The sequence below is a fragment of the Aethalodelphis obliquidens genome, unplaced genomic scaffold, assembly GCF_003676395.1.
Source record: "Aethalodelphis obliquidens isolate GAN/ISIS:26980383/991018 unplaced genomic scaffold, ASM367639v1 scaffold5, whole genome shotgun sequence".
Taxonomy (NCBI): domain Eukaryota; kingdom Metazoa; phylum Chordata; class Mammalia; order Artiodactyla; family Delphinidae; genus Aethalodelphis; species Aethalodelphis obliquidens.
In genome coordinates, this window is record NW_020837949.1 from 40,528,671 (window position 1) to 40,549,518 (window position 20,848).

The 20,848-nt window shown below is 43.2% G+C and overlaps 1 protein-coding gene across 1 annotated transcript in view; it reads left to right on the plus strand.

The window, feature by feature from the left end:
* The window catches only part of ELMO1 (engulfment and cell motility 1), a 551,203-nt gene that overhangs the window by 515,479 nt on the left and 14,876 nt on the right, over nt 1-20,848 (plus strand). Inside the window, exons 18-20 of the mRNA XM_027102174.1 lie at nt 387-499; nt 10,249-10,356; nt 17,494-17,576. Of these exons, the coding sequence (XP_026957975.1) occupies nt 387-499; nt 10,249-10,356; nt 17,494-17,576 (304 nt within the window). The remainder of the gene's footprint in view (nt 1-386; nt 500-10,248; nt 10,357-17,493; nt 17,577-20,848) is intronic.

The window sequence follows — 20,848 nt, forward strand, 5'->3', positions numbered from 1 at the left end:
TGGCAGATCACAGATGCAGTCTAGGAGTTTATCTGCTGTAAGGGGGCAGAACATGACCAGAGAGTCATTGTCTCAGCAGAGCTGAGTGAATTTTCACATAAATTTATATCCATGGCTTTGTAAAACAAGAGAAGAAATTTCTCAGGTGACCTTGGTCTAGAAAACGTCACTGAAGTGATTGGTGCTCTTGTGGGTATCTGTAAATGTCAGAGAACCTCTTTCCACTGATGCTTAATAAGTGATTCTCTAAAGCACCCACTTGGGAGTATCGGGTTGTTCATGAAGAGTTGCAGCTTGCACTCACCTGCCCCGTCTGCCCACGGTGCCCTTTCAGCCAAGTGCTGTTCTCAAGGCGTGCTGTGGAATATGTGTTTATCCTTTCACAGGGAACTAAAGGAGAAGATTCAGCCAGAAATCTTGGAGTTGATCAAACAACAACGCCTGAACCGCCTCGTGGAAGGGACCTGCTTTAGGAAACTCAACTGCCGGCGGAGGCAAGGTATTGTTTGGGGCCACTCCAGACCCAGCAAGGAAGAACAGTGGTCTGCCCCCTGTGGAATCACATGGGCATGGGTGTTGGTTTAAGGGTAGGCTATGCAGCCTTGTACTCAGGACAGGACTAGCAGTCCAGGTAAGTTCTGATTTCCCATGTATACCCAGGGAGAATCAAAATCTAGAATCATCAGGAGACCTGTGGAACGGAAGAGCCACCTGGGCCATTTCGTGCCTCAAGTCTGCCAGTAGTGGTTCAACAACAGCTGACGTTATTGAGAGCTTACCATCTGCCAGGCTCTCACTTTACCTAGGTTAATGAAGCTCATCTTCCCAGTAACCCTATGAAGTAGCTACTGTGATTACGCCCACTTTACAGATAGGGAAAGTAAGGCAGTGAGGTGCGAAGTAACTTGCTCAAAGTCACAGAAGAGCAGGGATTTATACTCCAGCAGCTCTATGGCGCTAACTTTTAATGATTCACTATGCTATCAGGAGAGCTGGTACCCGCTGTTGGATTTGATCTTGAAATTTTCAGCATGGATGGCCCTTATTTTCAAATCCCCATACTGATTCTCTTCCAAGTCAGAATTATTTTATTTGTAGATATAAGTAACAGTGAACCAAGGTGGGATAGAATCAATTTTCATAATCTTGTAAGACAAATTTCTGAACTGTCTCTATAAACTTTAATCCCAAAATATCCAGTTCAAATGGATGCCATTAGACTAGCTCCAGTAGGTGGAAAGAATTTCCAGCTGTTTCTTAGCCAGGGAAGTAAAGTCCCTTGATTGCTTTCTTGACATACTGCTCATTGCAAAGTCCTCATATCATACTGTCCTGGAAACAAATAGAAAATAAAATTGAAAGATAAGATTTGGGGAGAGGTGACGAGATTGGGGAACAGTCAGGAACAAGCATAAGGATTAGCAACTGTACCAAGAACAAGCATCAGTTATGGCCCCAGAGAAACCCTGGCAGATATTTTTGAAACCCGATGGATGCCCTGCTCAGACACAGACCTCGCCCACTAATGACAAACATCACTTCGTGTTTATGCTGAGCCCATCCTCCCGGCCATTTACTTTTAATGGCTTTGCGCTGAATATTGAGTAAATTCAACGTATTATGAATGTAAGCATTAAAAATCATGTTAAGGAATGTCCAAAGGCAGAATTTCCTTGACAAATGAAAATGCAGGTTATTCCCAGAGGATAAGAAACCATGACAATGGTTATATGCCCAGTAGTGGGATTGCTGGGTCATATGGTAGTTCTATTTGTAGTTTTTTAAGGAACCTCCATACTGTTCTCCATAGTGGCTGTACGAATTCACATTCCCACCAGCAGTGCAAGAAAACCATAATTCAAAAAGAGTCATGTACCAAAATGTTCATTGCAGCTCTATTTGCAATAGCTCGGAGATGGAAACAACCTAAGTGCCCATCATCGGATGAATGGATAAAGAAGATGTGGCACATATATACAATGGAATATTACTCAGCCATAAAAAGAAACGAAATTGAGTTATTTGTAGTGAGGTGGATGGACCTAGAGTCTGTCATACAGAGTGACGTAAGTCAGAAAGAGAAAGACAAATACCGTATGCTAACACATATATATGGAATTTAAGAAAAAAAAAAATGTCATGAAGAACCTAGGGGTAAGTAGGAATAAAGACACAGACCTACTAGAGATCGGACTTGAGGATATGGGGAGGGGGAAGGGTGAGCTGTGACAAAGCGAGAGAGAGGCATGGACATATATACACTACCAAACGTAAGGTAGATAGCTAGTGGGAAGCAGCCGCATGGCACAGGGATATCGGCTCGGTGCTTTGTGACCGCCTGGAGGGGTGGGATAGGGAGGGTGGGTGGGAGGGAGATGCAAGAGGGAAGAGATATGGGAACATATGTATATGTATAACTGATTCACTTTGTTATAAAGCAGAAACTAACATACCATTGTAAAGCAATCATACCCCAATAAAGATGTTAAAAAAAAAAAAAAAGAAAAGAAACCATGGCAATGAGCTTCAGGCTGGGCCTCGGGGGAGGACAAATGGGCAGAGTAAGAAAGGGCTGAGTTACAGCTGGGACTGACAAGGCTCACATTAGGAAGAAGGAACTCACCTCCCCCATTCAGCCGTTGGAGGACTGCTTCACCCCCTCTTTCCTCACTGCATTCCTTGCATTTGGGCACCTTCATCAGAGTGAATGCTGTTCTAAGAAGATAGTGTGGCACAGTGAGGAAGACAGGAGCCCTGGAGCCAGATGAAGTGGGTACCTTCCTACCTCTGTCCCTGTCCAGCTCTGTGACCTTGAGCAGTTTCCCCGTCAGAAATGGGGTTAACAATGCCTGTCTCCTAAAGTTATTGTGAGGAAGAAAAGTGTTCATGAATGCAGCTCTTAGAAAGCAGCCTTAAACAAAGGGGGTGGTAGCTACTGTTTTATTCTGGATGATCCTGTAGAAAAGAACAATGAGCTGGGGGTGAGTAGACTTGGTTCTAAGCTTCTCAACTCTGTACTTACAGAGTTAACCACCTGGGTGTTTATATGCAGAACACGTGACCTCTCAGGGCCACAGTTTCTCATCTGTTAAGTGGGAGAACAGGACTAGATGATCTATTAGTTCAGTCAGCCAGATTGCCTACTGTATGCTCTGATCTCCTCATTGCCTTTGGCAAAATCAATATTCAGGATATATTGCCCACGTAAGGTGATTTATAAAGTTTTTATTTACCTGATATTGGGCAAAAGGCACAGAAGTGGGGGGAGGAGAGAGGTGGCAAATAGACACATGCCACCAAATGCCTCCGCTCATGCCTAGCTAGAATCCTTCGGAACCTAATTCAGAGAACGCAATTTGACCTTCCAGTCTACTCCACCACGAGACTTCCCTTTCTAGGCTGAAATGGATAGATTCTACTTGAATAATCCTGATTCTAGATGTCATAATTACAGTTTTTTGGCTAAAGAAGTGTTATTCCCAAATATACCACGTTTTCCAGTTTTCTAAAAATGAATTACCTACTGAACAAAAAATATTAGCATCTAGATTATAAATTTATTAGTTAAACTCCCTAGGGAGCACGACCATCTGTGTTTAGTATAAAATCATCCTTCCAAGTGAAGGAAGGCTTTTTGGTGTTTGGTAAATTGATCTAAAACCTGGTGACTAGCTCTGTGTGCTTAAAAATAGGGATTCAAAGCAGACTGTGCTGAAATTGGTTTCCTATCACCCCATCAAAACATTCCATTTAGATTTACCCACATTAGTGAGGACATGATGGAAAAGCATTTTAATCCCTTGGAGAAAGGTGAGATCTCAGACAGGAACAGCCACGAGCCATCCCTGGTTAAAGAGCAAGCACATACGCAAAGGGCCCGTGCGTGACCACACTCCCTCTAAACTTGTCCAACAGTGAGTCAAACACAGATGAGTGGATTTAAGTATTAACTTTACAGGGGAAAATAGGAAAGAGCTTCCTGTCTCACAGAACTGGAAAGAAGAGGAGCAGATGTAGAGCCCTTTAGTGTGCCACGTTTGGCTAGAAGGCCCCTGAGTTGCTACTTGCCCATCATTCCACCTGCCTCATTTGCAACTCTGCTACTTGGTTAGTCCAATATAGATATATACAAATCTGGATTTCTGGGAATTCTGACCACAGTAGAACTGAGAGGCAGTAAATCATGGGAGACACACCAGGCTGCATTCAAGTCCCTGCCTCCCCACCCCCTAGCTGGGTAGCCTTGGACGACCTAATAAATCTTTCTGTGCTTCTGTTTCCTGATCTGTCAAGTGGGGATGATGTCAGTTCCTACATCGAATCATTGCAAGGGTTAAATAAAATCATGCATCTATAGCACTTGGTGCTCAGCACATGGTCAAACATTCATTAATGGTATTTAGTATTAAGTTTAGCTTACAGTTACTTAGAATATAGGTTTTTAAACACAGGCCATAGAGTGGCAACGGCTGTCGCATACTTGCTTCCCTCTGTCCCGCATTCTCTATGGAATGTGAAAGGCTCTTGTTCACAATCCTTCATAATGAGATTGCCTTGCTTCCGCGTTTCCTGAACTTCTCAAGAGAGTTAAGATGAAATCCCAGAAGTTGTCTATGTTCGAGCTGTTATATGCTTCATGAGAATCTACAGGCTCAGGAACTGCCTCCTATTTTCCTTTCTTTTCAGAGATTAGGGTCTTTCAGAATCACTTGCATTGAATAGTCTTCATAAGACCCCAGGGCTACACACTGGAGTATCATTTTCAAGAAATGATAGTATGAAACTTTTGCTTCTTGTTGAAGACAGTGTCCGTTTTGTTGACCAGTATCCCTTCTCTAAGCATTAACATGACAAACTTAATCTGAAACCCACTGGTGAGTGAAACGTGTACCCAGAGGAGTTGGCGTGTTCCTGCGCCGAGGCCAAGGGCGGTGTACCTGCCTTGTTCTTTCAGCTCGCTCAGAAGACCTAGAGCCGAATGGTACGTTCAGGCCATTTCAGTAACCATGTGAACCCTTTTGGGGAGCAGGTTGTTTCTTCCTCTTTGATTGAAATTTTCTTTTAATATTTAATTAAACCTTATCATAACTCATTTTTACAAAAAGGCAGGTATAAGTAAATGCGTTTTTTCAAAAGAAGAGAAGCCAGATTATTTTCAGAAAAAAATCACTTTGCAATAGATCAAAATAACAGATAATCATTGTTCTCAAAAGGTGGAGGGACCAGAGCTTCCCTGGTGGCGCAGTGGTTGAGAGTCCGCCTGCCGATGCAGGGGACACGGGTTCGTGCCCCGGTTGGGGAAGATCCCACATGCCGCGGAGCGGCTGGGCCCGTGAGCCATGGCTGAGCCTGCGCGTCCGGAGCCTGTGCTCTGCCACGGGAGAGGCCACAATAGTGAGAGGCCTGCGTACCGCAAAAAAAAAAAAAAAAACATTAAAAAAAAAGGTGGAGGGACCAGTAATGTGAATGAGAGGGGTTACCATTGACTAGAAGATTAGGAAGGCACTAATATTTGAGAGCCAGGTCTGTGGAAGGTGCATGATGAATACTCTATATATGTTTTACTCATATAATTATTAGTGTTACTTAAAAAAGGAACCATAGGGGTCCCTAAGGTTTTTATAATTTAGCCAAGACTCCATAGCTGATGTGTCAAGACCAGGTGTGTAACTCAGGTCTGTGTGACTCCAAAGTATCAGTTAGGCCAAACCATCTTTAAAATGACTCGGGGGCTCTGGAGTTAATCTTTTGCTATGAAAGGAGAGTCTCCAGGGAGACAGAATTCTGAATCAAAACAAGAGTATCTCGTTCTGAAGAATGTTCAGTGAAGTGAGGAAGATTTGAAAGGCAGAATGACCTTCATTCTGTATCCGTAGTTGTTGTCTTCCTTTACTGAACCAACAGAGGTATCTTCTATCTCATCACCTGGAAGATGACATTTCCCTTTAAAAGCATTGCTGGGGTTCCTGTTTTGTGACTTGGAAACGTTTGACCCTAGGCAGGAAGCAGATCTTCCCCTGAGCACGCTGAAGATTTCACACATTTTAGGTTAACCTAAGAAAGACCCAAAGTCCTAGTGCAAGTGCCATAAGATTTCACTTTAGTAAAGGCCGCCTGTCTCCCAAACACAGGACTTTCAGGGCCCCCTGGGCCAGCAGCCAGCTGCCAACTGTGGGCTTTGCGCACAAGACAAAGATGTCCCCCTGAGTCTATGGCAGAGTCGGTCAGGACTCGGTTCTTGCTGTGCCCTGTGCCTCACTTTACAGTCCACATTTCACACTCGACAATGGTAGCTATTCAGCTTGCCTGTCTCCCATAAACACCTGCTGGCCGACCCAACACTTGTCTCCAGCCTGGGTATGAAGAGAGACAATGAGCTGCACTGTTCCATATAGCTACCTATGGCTATTTAAGTTAATTAAAATTAAATAAAATTCAAAATTTCTTCTATTCCTATTGAATAAGCAGGTACAGAGTATTTGCATCATTGCAGAAAGTTCTTTCGAACGTTGCTGCAAGAATTACAGTTGTCAAGGGTGATTAGCTGCATAATGATCTATGTGACATATAACTTTAATCAGCCCTGGAGACCTTCTTACCAGGCTGTGAGCTTTGAAACCAGCTTTTCCCTCTGACCTTCACACACACACACACACACACACACACACACAGAAAAAAAGAGTGAAGCACAAAATGATCTCCATATTTTCAGTTTTTGAGTTGGGGGAATGAAAAGATGGCTATTAACGTACTAACATTTCTAATTGACGGAAAGACCTCTATACTAACTCCTGTTTTCTCTTTAAATGCTACTAAACAATCTTTGCTAATGTTCTCACTGCTTCCTGCTAATTGCTTTTAGTGACACAATCCACTCATTCATTGCCCAGAGGGATTGGGGAACTAGTAACATCATGCTGGGTTTTGAATAGAAAATACACATTTTTCTTACCATAAAAGAAACTGCGAATCAAGCTGCCACTGATGGCTGACACTGAAACTGTCTCACCCAACAAGTCGGTGCGCTCTGCTGGTCGGAGGTGGCATCTCTGCTCTCCTTTGTAGGGGCTCTGCCTTCAAGACAGCCACACACAAGTTATGATGCCTCTAAACCTTCCCAGAGCTAACGGCTCCAGCCTTTATCCTGAGAGAGATACTGGCTGAGTATCCACCCATTTGTTTATGAGTCAAAACAACCTTCCCAAGCCGTTCAGCCCCTTTTCCAATATTTTGTCATCCATCCAAGACTTCCTATTTGATGGGAGGAGCAGAACACATCACTCACATCAGTGATGCACAGATCTTTTGTTCTCCACCATCTTAGTAGTAGACAGAGAAAGAGGAACTTCTATAGGATAAGAGAAGAGGTAGCCAGAGGTAGGAGGAAAACCAGAAGCTGATGATGTCATAAAAGTCAAGAGAATTTAAGCCTCTGGAAGTAGGAAAATCTGTCAGCTATACCCTGTATTGTTATGGCAAGGTTCCAAGTAGCCTTTTGTGTTTCTTTAAACAAACAGTGACTACAGCTTTTCAAGGAAGACGGTTGTTTTACCTCCCGGAACCCTGATAAATAGCCACTGTTTTCAATAGTTTCTGAATGTAGGAGTGTGTTGCACAAGAGATTTTCCCTATTCCTGTTTTTCCCTGTAGTATAGGCAGAGTTGCTGAGTCACAGTCCCTACTTCCCAGACCTGGGAAACAAGTGTTTCCACCATATTTCTTTAAGTTGCCACTAAGAGCTAGGGAGCTCCTTCTCCTTGAGCTGCTTGGCTTTGTCCCTCATGTCTGCCTTTCATCCTAATAATTTTTGCTACACCCAGTAGAGTACTGTAGGCACTCTGCAGATATTCACTGGAGAAATAGACGTAACGTATTAAATAGACAACTTACGAAAGTATGTGCAGCAAATTTTTGAAGTGTTGCAAATGAATGTAAGTTGTGCATTTTACTCCACAGTGTATGTTTGTACCACTTAAAGTTCTCAATGCTCCCCCAATTATATTGAGGATGATTGATCCATTTGTGCCATATTGACCCTTGGGCTTCAGGTTACCACTGCCAATCCCTAGAGTTTACCCCGGTTTGAAAAGTGAGGGATTTCTAGGAAGAACAGGCTAAGACCTCACTCAAAATAATACCAGCGTATCCAAGCACTACAGCTCACCAACTTCCTTCCCAGCTTTCTGTCACCGTTTTTCAGTTGCTCACTTAGCCAAAGTCCCATCTCAGAGGTAGCAGGGGAAGGAGAGCTCTCTAGGAAATTTTTCCAGCTAGATTCGTGGCCATCACAGTTCATTTAGACAAGGTGAAAGGTCCTTCGGGGGGAAGAAATCTCTACAATTACTCATGCCAGGTTCCCAAGAGCACTGTTGGTGCTCGTGGCCAAAACTTGGCCCTCTCCTTTGGAATTGCAATTCCTATTGTGAATTACAAGTCAAATTCCCAAATGTGTTCTCCTCATGGAAAACTGCCTAATTGAAATGGTTATGAATTATTCAGGGAATAACTTTATTTTCTCCCTTTGAAATGCTCTCCCAGAAGAATGACCTGTGCTGTTGAGTGTGTGTGTGTGTATAGGTATATATATATAACAGAATTCTGAAAATTTAGCAATTCCAGATGTTTTCCTAGCACTCAAATCACTGTTTCTTTCCTCTCAAATTTTCCCACCAGCGTTTAGATTTTTTTAAGTATATGGATTGCCATATTCTGGCTACGTTCAGGAATTCTCAAACCCTGTTTATAGATGAGAAAGGTATCACAGAGCCATTTTGCTTTTGTGGATCCAGTTTGGGTGTTTTCTTTGTTCATTGTGTGGCTTTTACTTCCAGTTTTAAAACTTTCTTTTCTACAAAAAGAATTGTAGTTAAAATGTGGTTTTGCAGTGAAAGCAATTTTAGGTAGAAGAACATTTTTCTTAAACATTATAGAGACCTTTTTGGTCAGAGTGGCTTCAAAATAATTTGTGTTTGTAGACACAGTAATGGGGTGACTTGACCAAGGCCACTGTGTTTGCCAATTGCATAATGTCACAAAGGGGTTTACAGGTCAGGGATGCTCTGTGCCTTAAGCATCTTGATCAGTGGGTCTTCATTTATCAATTTAGCCAACAGCAACTGTGTAACTTCCATGTGCCAGGCACTGTGCCAAGGGACCAGTGCAGTGCAATTGTGAAGATGGTGGTTGTCATCAGAGCGCCCTGGCTTCTCCACACTGTCAGGGCTGATGTGTGTCCTGGAGTCCTCTTCTGTCAGTAACCTTTCACACTGACCCCACTGGGGCAAGTTGCTTACCTAGGGTCTATGGCAGATAATGGGGAATACTAAGGGGCTTAACATGGGAGCACCAAGGATCCAAGGAGATGCTGGAGCAGCTAAGAGGATGGGAAGGGTCCCTTTGGCTGCAGTAATCAGAGAGGGCTTCCTGGAGGAGGCAGCATCTAGCACAGCCCTGAGAGCTGCACAAAGATTGCTGTCACAATCTAAGTTTCTTATCTAGAAAAAGCACTCTCTGCCTCCTTCTTGCTGCCTCACCAGCTTATTCAAAAATTTTTATTACATTTGGGGAAGTCAACTTAAAGGAGTTATTTATGAGAATGATCCTAAGGTACTGGTCACACTTATTTAAGAGAACTAAACTCTAGGAAAGAGAGAGGAGATGATTGCAATATCCTCATTCTTGGATAAATTTCTGAATTATTAGTGTATTTCCTCATGAATTCCATCCCTTGTGTGTATCACTAGCTTCCTAACAGTTTATTCATTGATTAGTTTGTGTGCATAGGCCTCAGGGGTGAGGGGTTTGATATGCCAACTGAGATATGGCACAACCATCTCATCAGTCTTACAATCTCACAGAGGAAAGTGGAAGCAGAAAAATTCTGAGAAAGCTGTTTTCTCTTCATCTCCCTCCCCACTTTTGTCAGGCCCAACTGAATAAAGGATAATCCCCTAGTCATTCTAGTAACCCTCTGGAAGCCACCACCTCAGAAACTCTGTTGCCGTTGTCCTCAAAGGATTTGATAACTTTCCCAGTGGTACCAAATGTCTACCAAGAAGGACAGGAGCTAACTAAATATCAAAATCGAGAAGGGACTAACTTCCAGGGCTCTAGAATGATTCCTTCTTGAAGAATTAAAATCGAAGGAACTGCGTGTTCTCCTAGGCAAGACTATGACGAAATAAGGATGTCAATATTTTTTGGAAACCAGAATCGCTTACCTGGTAAATTTGTGTTTTTTTCCCCCAGACAAGTTTTGGTATTGTCGGCTTTCACCAAACCACAAGGTCCTGCATTATGGAGACTTGGAAGAAAGTCCTCAGGGAGAAGTGCCCCACGATTCCTTGCAGGACAAACGTAAGTGCCTCTCCTGTGTTGGAGGCCTGAGTTTTGGTTGCTTGTTCGTTTCCTGGTCACAGAATATCATGCAGAAAGACTGTCAACCTCAGTAAACCCATTAGGCATGTCTCATCTAGCTGTGAGTCCTGGCCGAGCCGTCTCATCAAGCATAAGACCTTGATGGATTTGTGGTTCGGGACTGAAGAGGGGAGGGTGTAAAAGGAATGCTCACCTATCTTTCCTGAAAGACGTAAACCTGGGGTTCAAACACCCACTTTTACGTTACTTGTCCAAGTGTTATTCTAAGGAGCAAAAACAATATAAACCTGATTGTCAGTTGTCTTTTTCTGATGACCCAGAATAATTTCACATGAGTCACGTACTTGATCCCACCACGTTTACGCGTTATAGTTTGCTGTATCCCACACTTATAATGCAGAGCTAATGCCAGACCCACGTATGGCTTGTTTACTTCCAAGAAGTAACTCAGACACTCAATAGCATTCTGTGGTTTCCTAAATATTCCCCAAAATACATATTATTTATACCGATTTCTTATTTCTGTACCATGTCTCTTAAAGAGCCAGTCATATGCTAGATTATTTTAGCCCAACACCAAAGCAGGTTCCAGGTTTTTTTTAGTCAGCATTAAGTGTACTAATTAAACAAAGTATTACAGAAATATTAAAATACACAAAGGTAATGGATTAATTTGGAAGAGAAATGAGATAAAGTTAGGCATAGCCTCAGAGGATATCTCAGGTAGAGAAATCAAAGAGTGAGAAAAAAGTAAAGACACTTTAAAATACCTTTTACAAGTCACCTTGACCCTGCCATGAGTCATATGAACAAGTCGCAAACAGAATCCTTACCTCCAGGTCCTAGCACCTTCCCCCTTGTCACCCCAGGGCCTATGGAAGTCAAATCTGTACTGTCTTCCTTGCAGCTCATGGCCATCACAGGGGAAAATAAACCACAAGTGGCAAATTCCTGACACACTCAGACTCTGGGCTGACATATCAGACAGACAGCCTGGAACATGCTCGCTTCCTCCAGCTTAAAAATGGGACAGTCTGGTCTTCATAGTGTCATTTAGTTCAGAAGGCAATCTTATTTCCTTTCCTGGGAGCACTGCCTCTTCAGCCCACATTATTTGAAACCCAGTACCGCAGAGTCTGGGGCAGTGTCTATGCATTCTTGCTATGGGGTCTCCCCAGGCCTCTGCCTGTAATAAGGACCCTCCCTTCAGGTCTCAGAAAGCCTTCCGCATGCCACCATGGACAGAGCTGGACCAGTGGTTCTCAGAGTGTGGTCTTTAGACCACCAGCAGCAGCATCACCTGGGAAATTACTAGACATGCAGCTTCTCAGATCCTCACTCCCAGACGTGATGAATCACAAACTCTGGGGATGGGGCCAACAACCTCTGTCTTAACAGACCCTCCAGGCGTTTCTGATGAGCGCTCAAATTGAGAAGTGTGGAGCCAGATGTTGCCTGACACGCTTCATAGTGAGTCCCTAAATTGGGCTTTCACCAATACGTAAATATTTTAAAAGAACAAGAAAAGTGAATCGACAGTGGGTTGCCAACTTTCAGGTTTGGCAGAAATAAAGGCTATTATAAAAGAAAATCTAACTAAAATTTAATATCACATTGCTTTCATTTTAAAAAGGGCTCTTGATCAAACAAAACGAAAGACCAGAAAGGCCTAATCTTGGAATAAAGGACAGTCCCTTGTACTAACTTAAATTAGCTGTGTGAAAAACTCACAGCAGTGTCTTCATTTTCCTCTGTTTGCTATTAACTGGTGAAAAACTCACTGATGAAACCTCCCTCATGAACTCAGAACTGTCCAGAGGCCAGCTATTTGGAATCTCTGCTCTAATGCAGTAAAATGAAGAGTTAAAGGTCAAAGCAACCACAAGCTCTATATGAAGTCTTTCACCGCCTCGTTCTTAACCTGACCAGGAAATAGGGCAAGTGGTCTGGGCAGGAAAACAGAAAAACCACAGCTGGATTCATTCCTAACCCACATGGCCCAGAGAATCGGCTCTCCCACTCACTGGCTGTGTTATTTATCTCCATAGTTATAGGGATCTAGTCCTCTCCTCCACCCACAGATAGGCACTAGATGGGCGTGGATTGTAGGTTTAAACGCAGCGCTCTCATTCTCGCTGGTTGTGCTGCTTAGGAAGTCGGTAGCCCTGCCCCTAGAGAAGGTCAAGTCGTGGACAGTACCTGAGCCTTGAGTAGGGACGGTCTCTGGGCTAGAAACCCGAGGGCCGATGCCAGGGAGAGGCAGCTTGCCAGGGTGGTTGCAGAAGAGCCAGGACAGAGCTGCAGGTCTCCAAACAGTTTTTGGTCGTGGCCACAGAGTGAGGCTGCTTCTGGGAAAGGGTTGCATCAGTCCCTCTGACAGTGGCTGTGAAACTCATCCACTCCTTTCCTCTGCGGCCTTTGAAGTCTAGTAATTCAGAGTTCCAGAAGAGCTGCTCCGTAAACAGTTATCCACTGCAAGGCAAACCAAGAATGAGTACCTGTGCAGGTGTGTGCGTATGAGAGGATGTGGGGTGTGTGTGTGTGTGTGCGTGTGTGTGTTGAGGAGATTATATCTGTATGCACATGTGTGCCAGGGAGGGGGTATATTTCATGTAATGAAGTCAAATGAAACTATTGTGTGCCTGAGATGAGAAGGTCCCAGCCTAGAAAACTAAAGTTTGCTGCTTCAGGCCTGCCATCTGGTTTGCATTTAATTACAGTTCGCATCCTGCCTGGAGCAAAAGAGTCCATCCTCTTGGAGCCCTTAGTCAAAAACCTCATTCCACTAGAAAAATGAGACATTCCTTTAATTCATTTCAAGTACCCTTGCTCTTGCTGTGTACAATTGCCCTCTCTTGCGACCAAGGGGAAAATTGTCTTCCACCCCTTGAGTTAATCAGTGCTGAATACTGAGATATTGGTGAATCAAATAGCATAATTGAATCCTCTTAATCCAGAGAGTGCAAGTGGAGATTGAGGGCCTCTCCTTAGCTGTCTTCATGTCTAAAGATTTAGCAAATCTCTCTTCTCGTATTCCTTTTGTTAGGCAAGAAACATGGCCCTTGAAAATCCACATCTCCTAACCTCCCTTCGCTCCACATTCCTCCCACCAGGTTTATAGACTCTCATCACCCCCACTAAACACCAGACTCCTCTGCTTTCCAGCAGTGCCTGGGCCCCTCAGAGACTCCCTTTGAAAGAGTCTAGGCCAGAGCTCTTCACTCCCACATCAAAGGGTTTTGCTCCCTCACACAAGGCCATGAAGCCTATTACAGCAGAGGAGAGGAGCAATGGCCACAGCAAAGCAAAGTGGGTGATTTGGGTCATTGAAGCATGGGGAATAATTCAGGCCCCTCAATCTACAGAGAGAATTAACTTTGACTGTTGATAATGAGAACAACCGCAAATGACATCTTTTGAGTGTTTACTCAACACCAGGCAGTGTGCTAAGAGCTCTACATTACATAATAAATTATCCTCCCCACAACCTGAAGAGGTGGGTATCATTGGAAAATTAGGATTAGGAAAATGAGGTACAGAACAGTTAAGTAACCTGTTGAAGGTCACATGTCCAATAAATAATAGAGCAAAGATCTGAATGCAGCCATCCAGCTCCATGGCCTAGATTTTTACCTACTTCTCCAGACCACCTAGATTCAAAGCCAGCAATGATCTTGGCTCCAGCACTGAGTTAATTCTCAGAACAGCCCTATGCGATGGATGATATTATAGTTCTACATTGTAGACAAGAAAGCTTGTGCTCCAAGAACTTAAGCCCAAAGTGGTATAGCCTGTAGGTGCACCTAGAATTCAAATCCAGGCTCTGTGATTCTAAAGGCACAGCCCTTCCAACCACTCCAGGCTCCCAAGTTAGAGTCCAGATTCTTTACTAAACTGTACTGGGATCAGCCTGCCCCTCCTCTGTATTTCTGCCCATAGGAGCTTCCACGATGGAGCTGTGTATACAGCAAGTGCTCATGGCTTACTGGTTACTTCCTGGGGTGATTTCTGTCTCACCTTGGCTCCCAGGGGTGAAAGCTAGAACAATTTTTATCATGGTGGCCACATTTACTTTTTCAAAGGCATTTTTTTTTTTAATCACAATTAAAGTTCCTTCCCCAGATAGTAGCAATCAAAGAGTTTCCTGAACATATCTGAAGTGATAACCACTTCCAGGGCTGTGTTCAGCATGATTTGGGGGGCTGACATCTTCCAAACATAGGGAAAAATCATGGCCTAGCAAGGGACCATAGAATAGAAGAAAGAGCAGCAGTCCCAGCTCTGTCCCTCACTAGCTGTGTGATGTTGCGTGATTTATTTCTTCTCTTTAGTCCTCAGTCTTCCCATCTATAAAATAGGAGCGTTGAATTAGATTGTCTCAATCCAACTCAAACTGAAAAAAGCATTGAAAGAAATGAGGCCAGGTTGCAAGGAGTTAGAGTTGGCGTTAGGGAACCAGTGGTGACCCTTCTGGTTCTCATATCTCTGAACCCTACTTAGTTATGTTGCTCCTACAAAAAAGGGCCTGATAGAAACACCAGCCCTGCTTTGAAGTAATCAAGGGCCCTCTGTTGCCTCTTAAGAGTGTAGATTCAAAGGATATGAGTCTGATCCTGCTCATGGGTTTAGAGAGGACAGCATTTTAGCCCTTCTGATGCCTAATTTTCCAGTGCATCTAGAGACAAACTATGTAAAGAGCAACCTTTAAAAGCCATGCTGTATTTTTAGAATTTTGTGTTTTCCTTTTAGCCGTAATCCTGTGAGTAATATAGCAGCTCGTCTCCTTGACAGGGGACAATGCATGTAAAATACATAAAATATGTAATGCCACAAGCGCGGTGGAAGAGTGCTTTTTCTCCGCTGATTCCTTCTCATTAGAGATTCTAAAGACTGCTCCCACGACAGACTTTAGTGTTACTCTTGTCCTGTTCCGAGTTAATCTTGCCCAGTTTTCAAAGCCAAGGGGTAAATTACTATTTATAGATCTTCAAAGACAAGGGGTAACTTACTATTTATAGATCTTCATTGACCATGTTACATATTATACAACAGAAGACTACCCTGTGACTCAAACTCCAGCTGAAGCTTGAGGAGGGTTTTGGAGTTGGTATGTTAATTATATCACAAATTCACTTCAGTGGTGGATTTTCATTGAAAAGTAAATCTTAAGTAAACCCAGCTTCCCAAAGTGCCCAAATATCTCCTCCTGGGGTAGTGATTAGGGAGCCAGGTCAGCCACTGAGAACAGGGCTGATTGTTGGTTCTGAAAATGGTTTTGAGGAGAACTGAAGTCAGAGGCTGTGGTCAAAGGTAGGTTCAGGAATCACAAGGACCGTCTAAAAGAAGATGCCAATCTCGAGCAGCCAGGCAGAGAAGGAAAGCAGTCCAAGGTCAAGGGTCATGCCATTCAGGAGAGGCTGCATCGCTACATTTTGCTGCAAGAATAAATAACCTCCACAATCTCAGTGGCTCAGGACAGCAAGAGTTTATTTCTCACTCCTCACATTACGTAACTGACATGGGCTTTCAAAGGACTGGTCCACACGATCACAGGGACTCAGGCCAATGGCTGCTCCGCCATCCCAGAGCTGTGCCATCTGGATGGACCATGGAACCGGATCAGTCCCTGTGGCTGGAGAAGAGAGGCTGGTAGGCGTGGACTTTTCACTGCCTCAGCTAAGAGAGAGACAGGCCATTTCCTCTCACATTTCATTGACCAGAGCTAATCGTATGGCCCCACCTAACTGCAGAAGTTGTTGGGAAGAGTAGTCTTCCATATGGCCGGAAGGAGAGGAGAGGCAGTCATTAGTGAGTACAAGTCAGGTCCACCAAAGAGATCTAGAATCAGGACTGAGCTAGCCGCGGGTGCCTGCAGAGAATCCTGGAAGAGTTCCTCACAGCCTCACTCTTCTCTAGGGTTTGAGAGAGCTCTAGAGGTGTCACAGATTTGGACAAAGTTCTTAGCAACTTTAGGGTACCCGGACAATGTTAGCTTCTAAAGAGCCTTCCTGTTAACATCGTTTTGACATTCTATATATTTTATAATTCTCTCTTCATCTAAATGTCACCCCCAAACCCAATGCCCCAGTAAAAATAGGTGAACTTTAATCATGAAATCTCTCATTATCTTCATCATTAGAGGAGTCTAAGGAATTGATGACGCAAAGCTTCTGCAGATCCTAAGTGAGCTCCTAAATTCCTTTAGGAGAGAAAGGAGAGAAAGATTAGGAATTGGAAAGGGACAGATGACTTTGCAGTTTTTTAAATTAAGCTTCCAAACCATCCTACTGCCTTCTCTCCATCAGATGATCTTAACAAAAGCTTTAAAGGCCCAACCCTTTCCACATCTTTTATCTTTCCCCAGGTTCTGAGTAGGATGAGAGATAACATCATTTTATCAAACTGCATTACGCTCAGGATTTCCAAGATAAACACTAGCTACCACTTCCCTATCAGAAAGGAATGTTCCCTTTATTTAATTGAGTTTAATTTCATTGTCCATAAAATAGGAATAATAAAACCTGCCTCACAGAATGCTTGTGAGAAGTAATGAGATTGTAAGAGGGAGAATCTGGAGAATGAGAGTTCAGGATGGTTTAAATTCAGATAAATTTTTTTGTGATAAGGTTACTTCCCCTCATTATCCAAAACTCAGAAACTAAAGAGATGTAGCAACTGTAGCAGGAGATATCCATCTGTGGGAAGCATTTGGCATTGCTCCTGGCACATAGATGTCTTCCATAAAATCAGTATCAGTACCACTATTAGTATGATTATTACTGCTGCTTCTAGTACCATCACTTTTAATGCAACTATGATGGGTTTGTTGTTGTTTCTGGTCTTTTTTTTTAGGTATTTGCTTTATTGAACCAAATTCTACTATGAACATAGATTTTTCTCCCCGGGGATGCTTTTTACCAGGGTATAAGGATATATTTTAGTTCCTAGCCCTGGACACCGCTTGACTTCTCTTTTCTTTTCACCTCTTTTCTCTTCTAGCGGTAGTGTCTGGGAATGGCAGCCATAGCAGCAGACTCGATGCTTAGTCTTGCTACTTTCTGGACACTTAAGCTGTCACATGATGTAGTTACTTTCATTTTCTCTTATGAATTGCAGTGCCGGTGGCAGATATCAAAGCTGTGGTGACGGGAAAGGACTGCCCTCATATGAAAGAGAAAGGTGCCCTTAAACAAAACAAGGTATGTTTTCCAAGTTGCAAATTGTTCTATCTGCTCAATGCAGTTACTGACTGCAGTGGGCCGAGCCCTTCTTTGGTAGCTATGCTTGTGCGGTTGGTGTGTGTGTGTGTGTGTGAGAGAGTGCACACACGCACACACAGTTACACATCTCTTAAACTCAGCTCCTTTTCCTTTCCTCATTCCTTTTACATCTCTTACCTAGTCTTATTCTTTCTCTCACTGATCACTTGTCGAATCTCCACCATGCCTTGCATTCTCTCACTTCCTTTCTACGTACAGCCCTAGGAATTGCCCTCTCTCTGTTGTCACCAGTCTTCTCTCAAGCCTTTTCCACTCATCTCCATCCATCCTCTGGGCCTCTCCTAACCTTCTATTTATGTTCATATTCTCCCTTCTGCACTTCCACCCCAATCCCTTTCGTTTCCTCCTTCTTGTTACCCGCCTGGTGTCTCAGTGAAGTCTGGGAAAGGGAGGAGAGACTAGATGGCTCAAAACAAATCTTAGAAAACTTTTAAAGGCCTGATATTCTTCAGCATCATGGGAAATATTGTGAAACAGTTCAAACCCAGCTTAAGGGAGAAAATCTCCCCAGAGGTGAATATTGCTTCAATACTCTTCACATTGCAATATTCTTCACCCTCCCCATCATGTTGTTCCCCATGACAGCCTACATTCCATAACAGAGGGTATGGGAGGTGGCATTTTCTGAAAAGATGGAGGAATTTCCCTTGCCCCCAGTTTGGAGGTATTTGCCCTTGGAGGGGCCATCAGGGAGCCAATTTTTTACTTCTTGGCATCTTGTGTTACATAGTATCTGTCCATGAACAAAATTAATCAGCTTCATCTGGAAGCTTCAGGCACCTCGGAGCCAAAAATGTCACATAGATCAATAGGTTGCTTCTTTATTGTCCCGTGTCATTATCTAAGAGAAATGTAAACATTATACACATCCTATTTATCAATCAGTGTTGAAGTGAATAATGCCTGCCCTATAATTTCAGTCATTATAAGATGAAGGTGAATCCAGGTCTGCATGAGATGACCCTATCTATGGTTAAGGAAAATCAAAAGCACTACAAAAGTACTGTTTAGGAAGAAAACAGGGAGAGGATACAGCCAAGGAGACAGATAACAAGATCTTTGTTTCTTAAGTTATATAAGTATAACTCACCTCAAGTCCATATGAATCCTTCTGTGTCGAGCCTGTCACAGTGCTATCATATAAAACACTGAGTGACATAAGGGCATGCCTTGGGGTCTGTAGGTCATCTGTTACACAGAATTTCTTTCTTCTCCAAGATATGGGGAAGTAGGGATTCAACAGCTCATCATATACCAGAAGAGCATCCTTAACTAGAGAAGCAAGTCCCCAGCCTTCATGGTTTGCCTCCTGTGGGGCCGCCTTCCTTCAAGACCACCTGATAACAGACGGAGCACCGGCTCTGCTCAGCTCCAGCTGAGGTCCCCGTGGTTATATAACACTTGGAGCCGAGCAGGACAAGGTGTGAGGAAATTGGCAGCAACAAAAGTCTGTAACCTAAAGAAGGCTAGGAGGGGTATAGTTGACAGCCAAGCAGCTTGCAAGGACTCAAGCATTCTGATTGGGACAGCGAATTATGTGAAACAGGTGTGAAGGAACTTCTGGTTTCACCCCAACCTGTAAAGAGCCTAGGAGTTGTCACTCCTATCCTTACAGTAAGAAGAAACTGAATAAAGTGAAAATCAACAATTTTCTTGGAACTACCAAGAGAACTGATGTTGCAGGGGAGACCACAGCCATGGAATCTGGAGAGTCAGGTACATCCAGAGAGTCCCAGCCAAATCTGCTCACCTGAAGCAGAATCTACTGGAGCTGTGAGCTGTAAGATCATTTAGCTGGCAATTCTGATGACTGCTAGTATAAGAGTGAGAAACTCTTGGGGGTTGCAGTCTTGTGGGGGCATACTTTCATGGGCTTTATTTCCAGTAAACCTAGCAGATTCTCTCAGTGAAGATCTTATGGAGAGTCCCCCATCCCCCACTGCCCACCTCCATCATGGCTCTGGGAGGGGAAAGAGGTGAGTAATCATGGAATATGACAGAGCCTTCTCCATAACGAAGCCCTGTTCTCCAAACCTTTATCCCAGCTAGGGGAAAGGAATTTCTCCCATTGCATTCCTTTTTAGACTTCTTATCTCAACCACAGGGTTGGGGTTGGGGGAGATATAATCAACAGCAGTCAGAACCTCAAGGAAATCAGTAGGAAACTCTGTAGCTATGCTACTGAGAAAGCTATACTACTGGAGATACACTTGAGAAGGTGACAGCCACAAGACACAGGACCCCCAAAAGATGGAGATTTAATTGGAAAGTTATGGAGTGCTATCCCTCACCCATATCCTACCACTATACCACTAGATTCCAAAATAGTAACACTGGATTATACCTGAAAGTTCTGCAAGATACAACCTCTCTCTGAGGAGGAGTATTTAGGGAAGCTCAAAGTCAGTAGGGTAGACAAAAACAGGGACACTAGAGGAATTTGAAGCCTCTGGCACTTACAGTATAGCAAACATTTAACATATCCCAATTCCTTGCTAGATTAACATAAATCATCACTCTAGAGGTCTGTGTATCTCCCTTCCTATTACCTGATACAGCATGTCTGGATTTCAACAAAAAGTTACAAGCATGCCAAAAAGCAATTAAAAAACAGCCTGGAAAAACAAAGCAATCATCAGAACCAGACTGCAGTACGACACAAATTCTGGGATTATCAGACAGAGAATTTAAAATAACTGTGATTAAAAGGATTAGAGGCTCTAATGGAAAAAGTAAACAACATGAAAGAATAGATGGATAATATAAGCAGAGATGCGGAAACTCTAGAACTGAATCAAAAGGAAAGGGTATAAGTAAAAAGTACTGTAACAGAAGTGAAATAAAATATGCTTTTAATGGGCTCTTCAGTAGACTTGACATGGCTGAGGAAAGGATTAGTGAGCTTGAAAATGAGTCAGTAGAAACTTCCTAAACTGAAATGCCAAAGGGAAAAAAATTAGAACATCAGAGAACTGACAGACAATTGCAAAAAGTATAATATATGTATAATTAAAATACCAAAAGAAAGAGAATAGAACTGAAGAAATATTGAATCAATAATGGCCAAGAACTTTCCAAAATTAAAGATAGATATCCAACCACAGATCCAGGAAGCTTATAAGATACCAAGCAGGATAAATACCAACACACACACACACACACACACACACACACACACACACACACACACA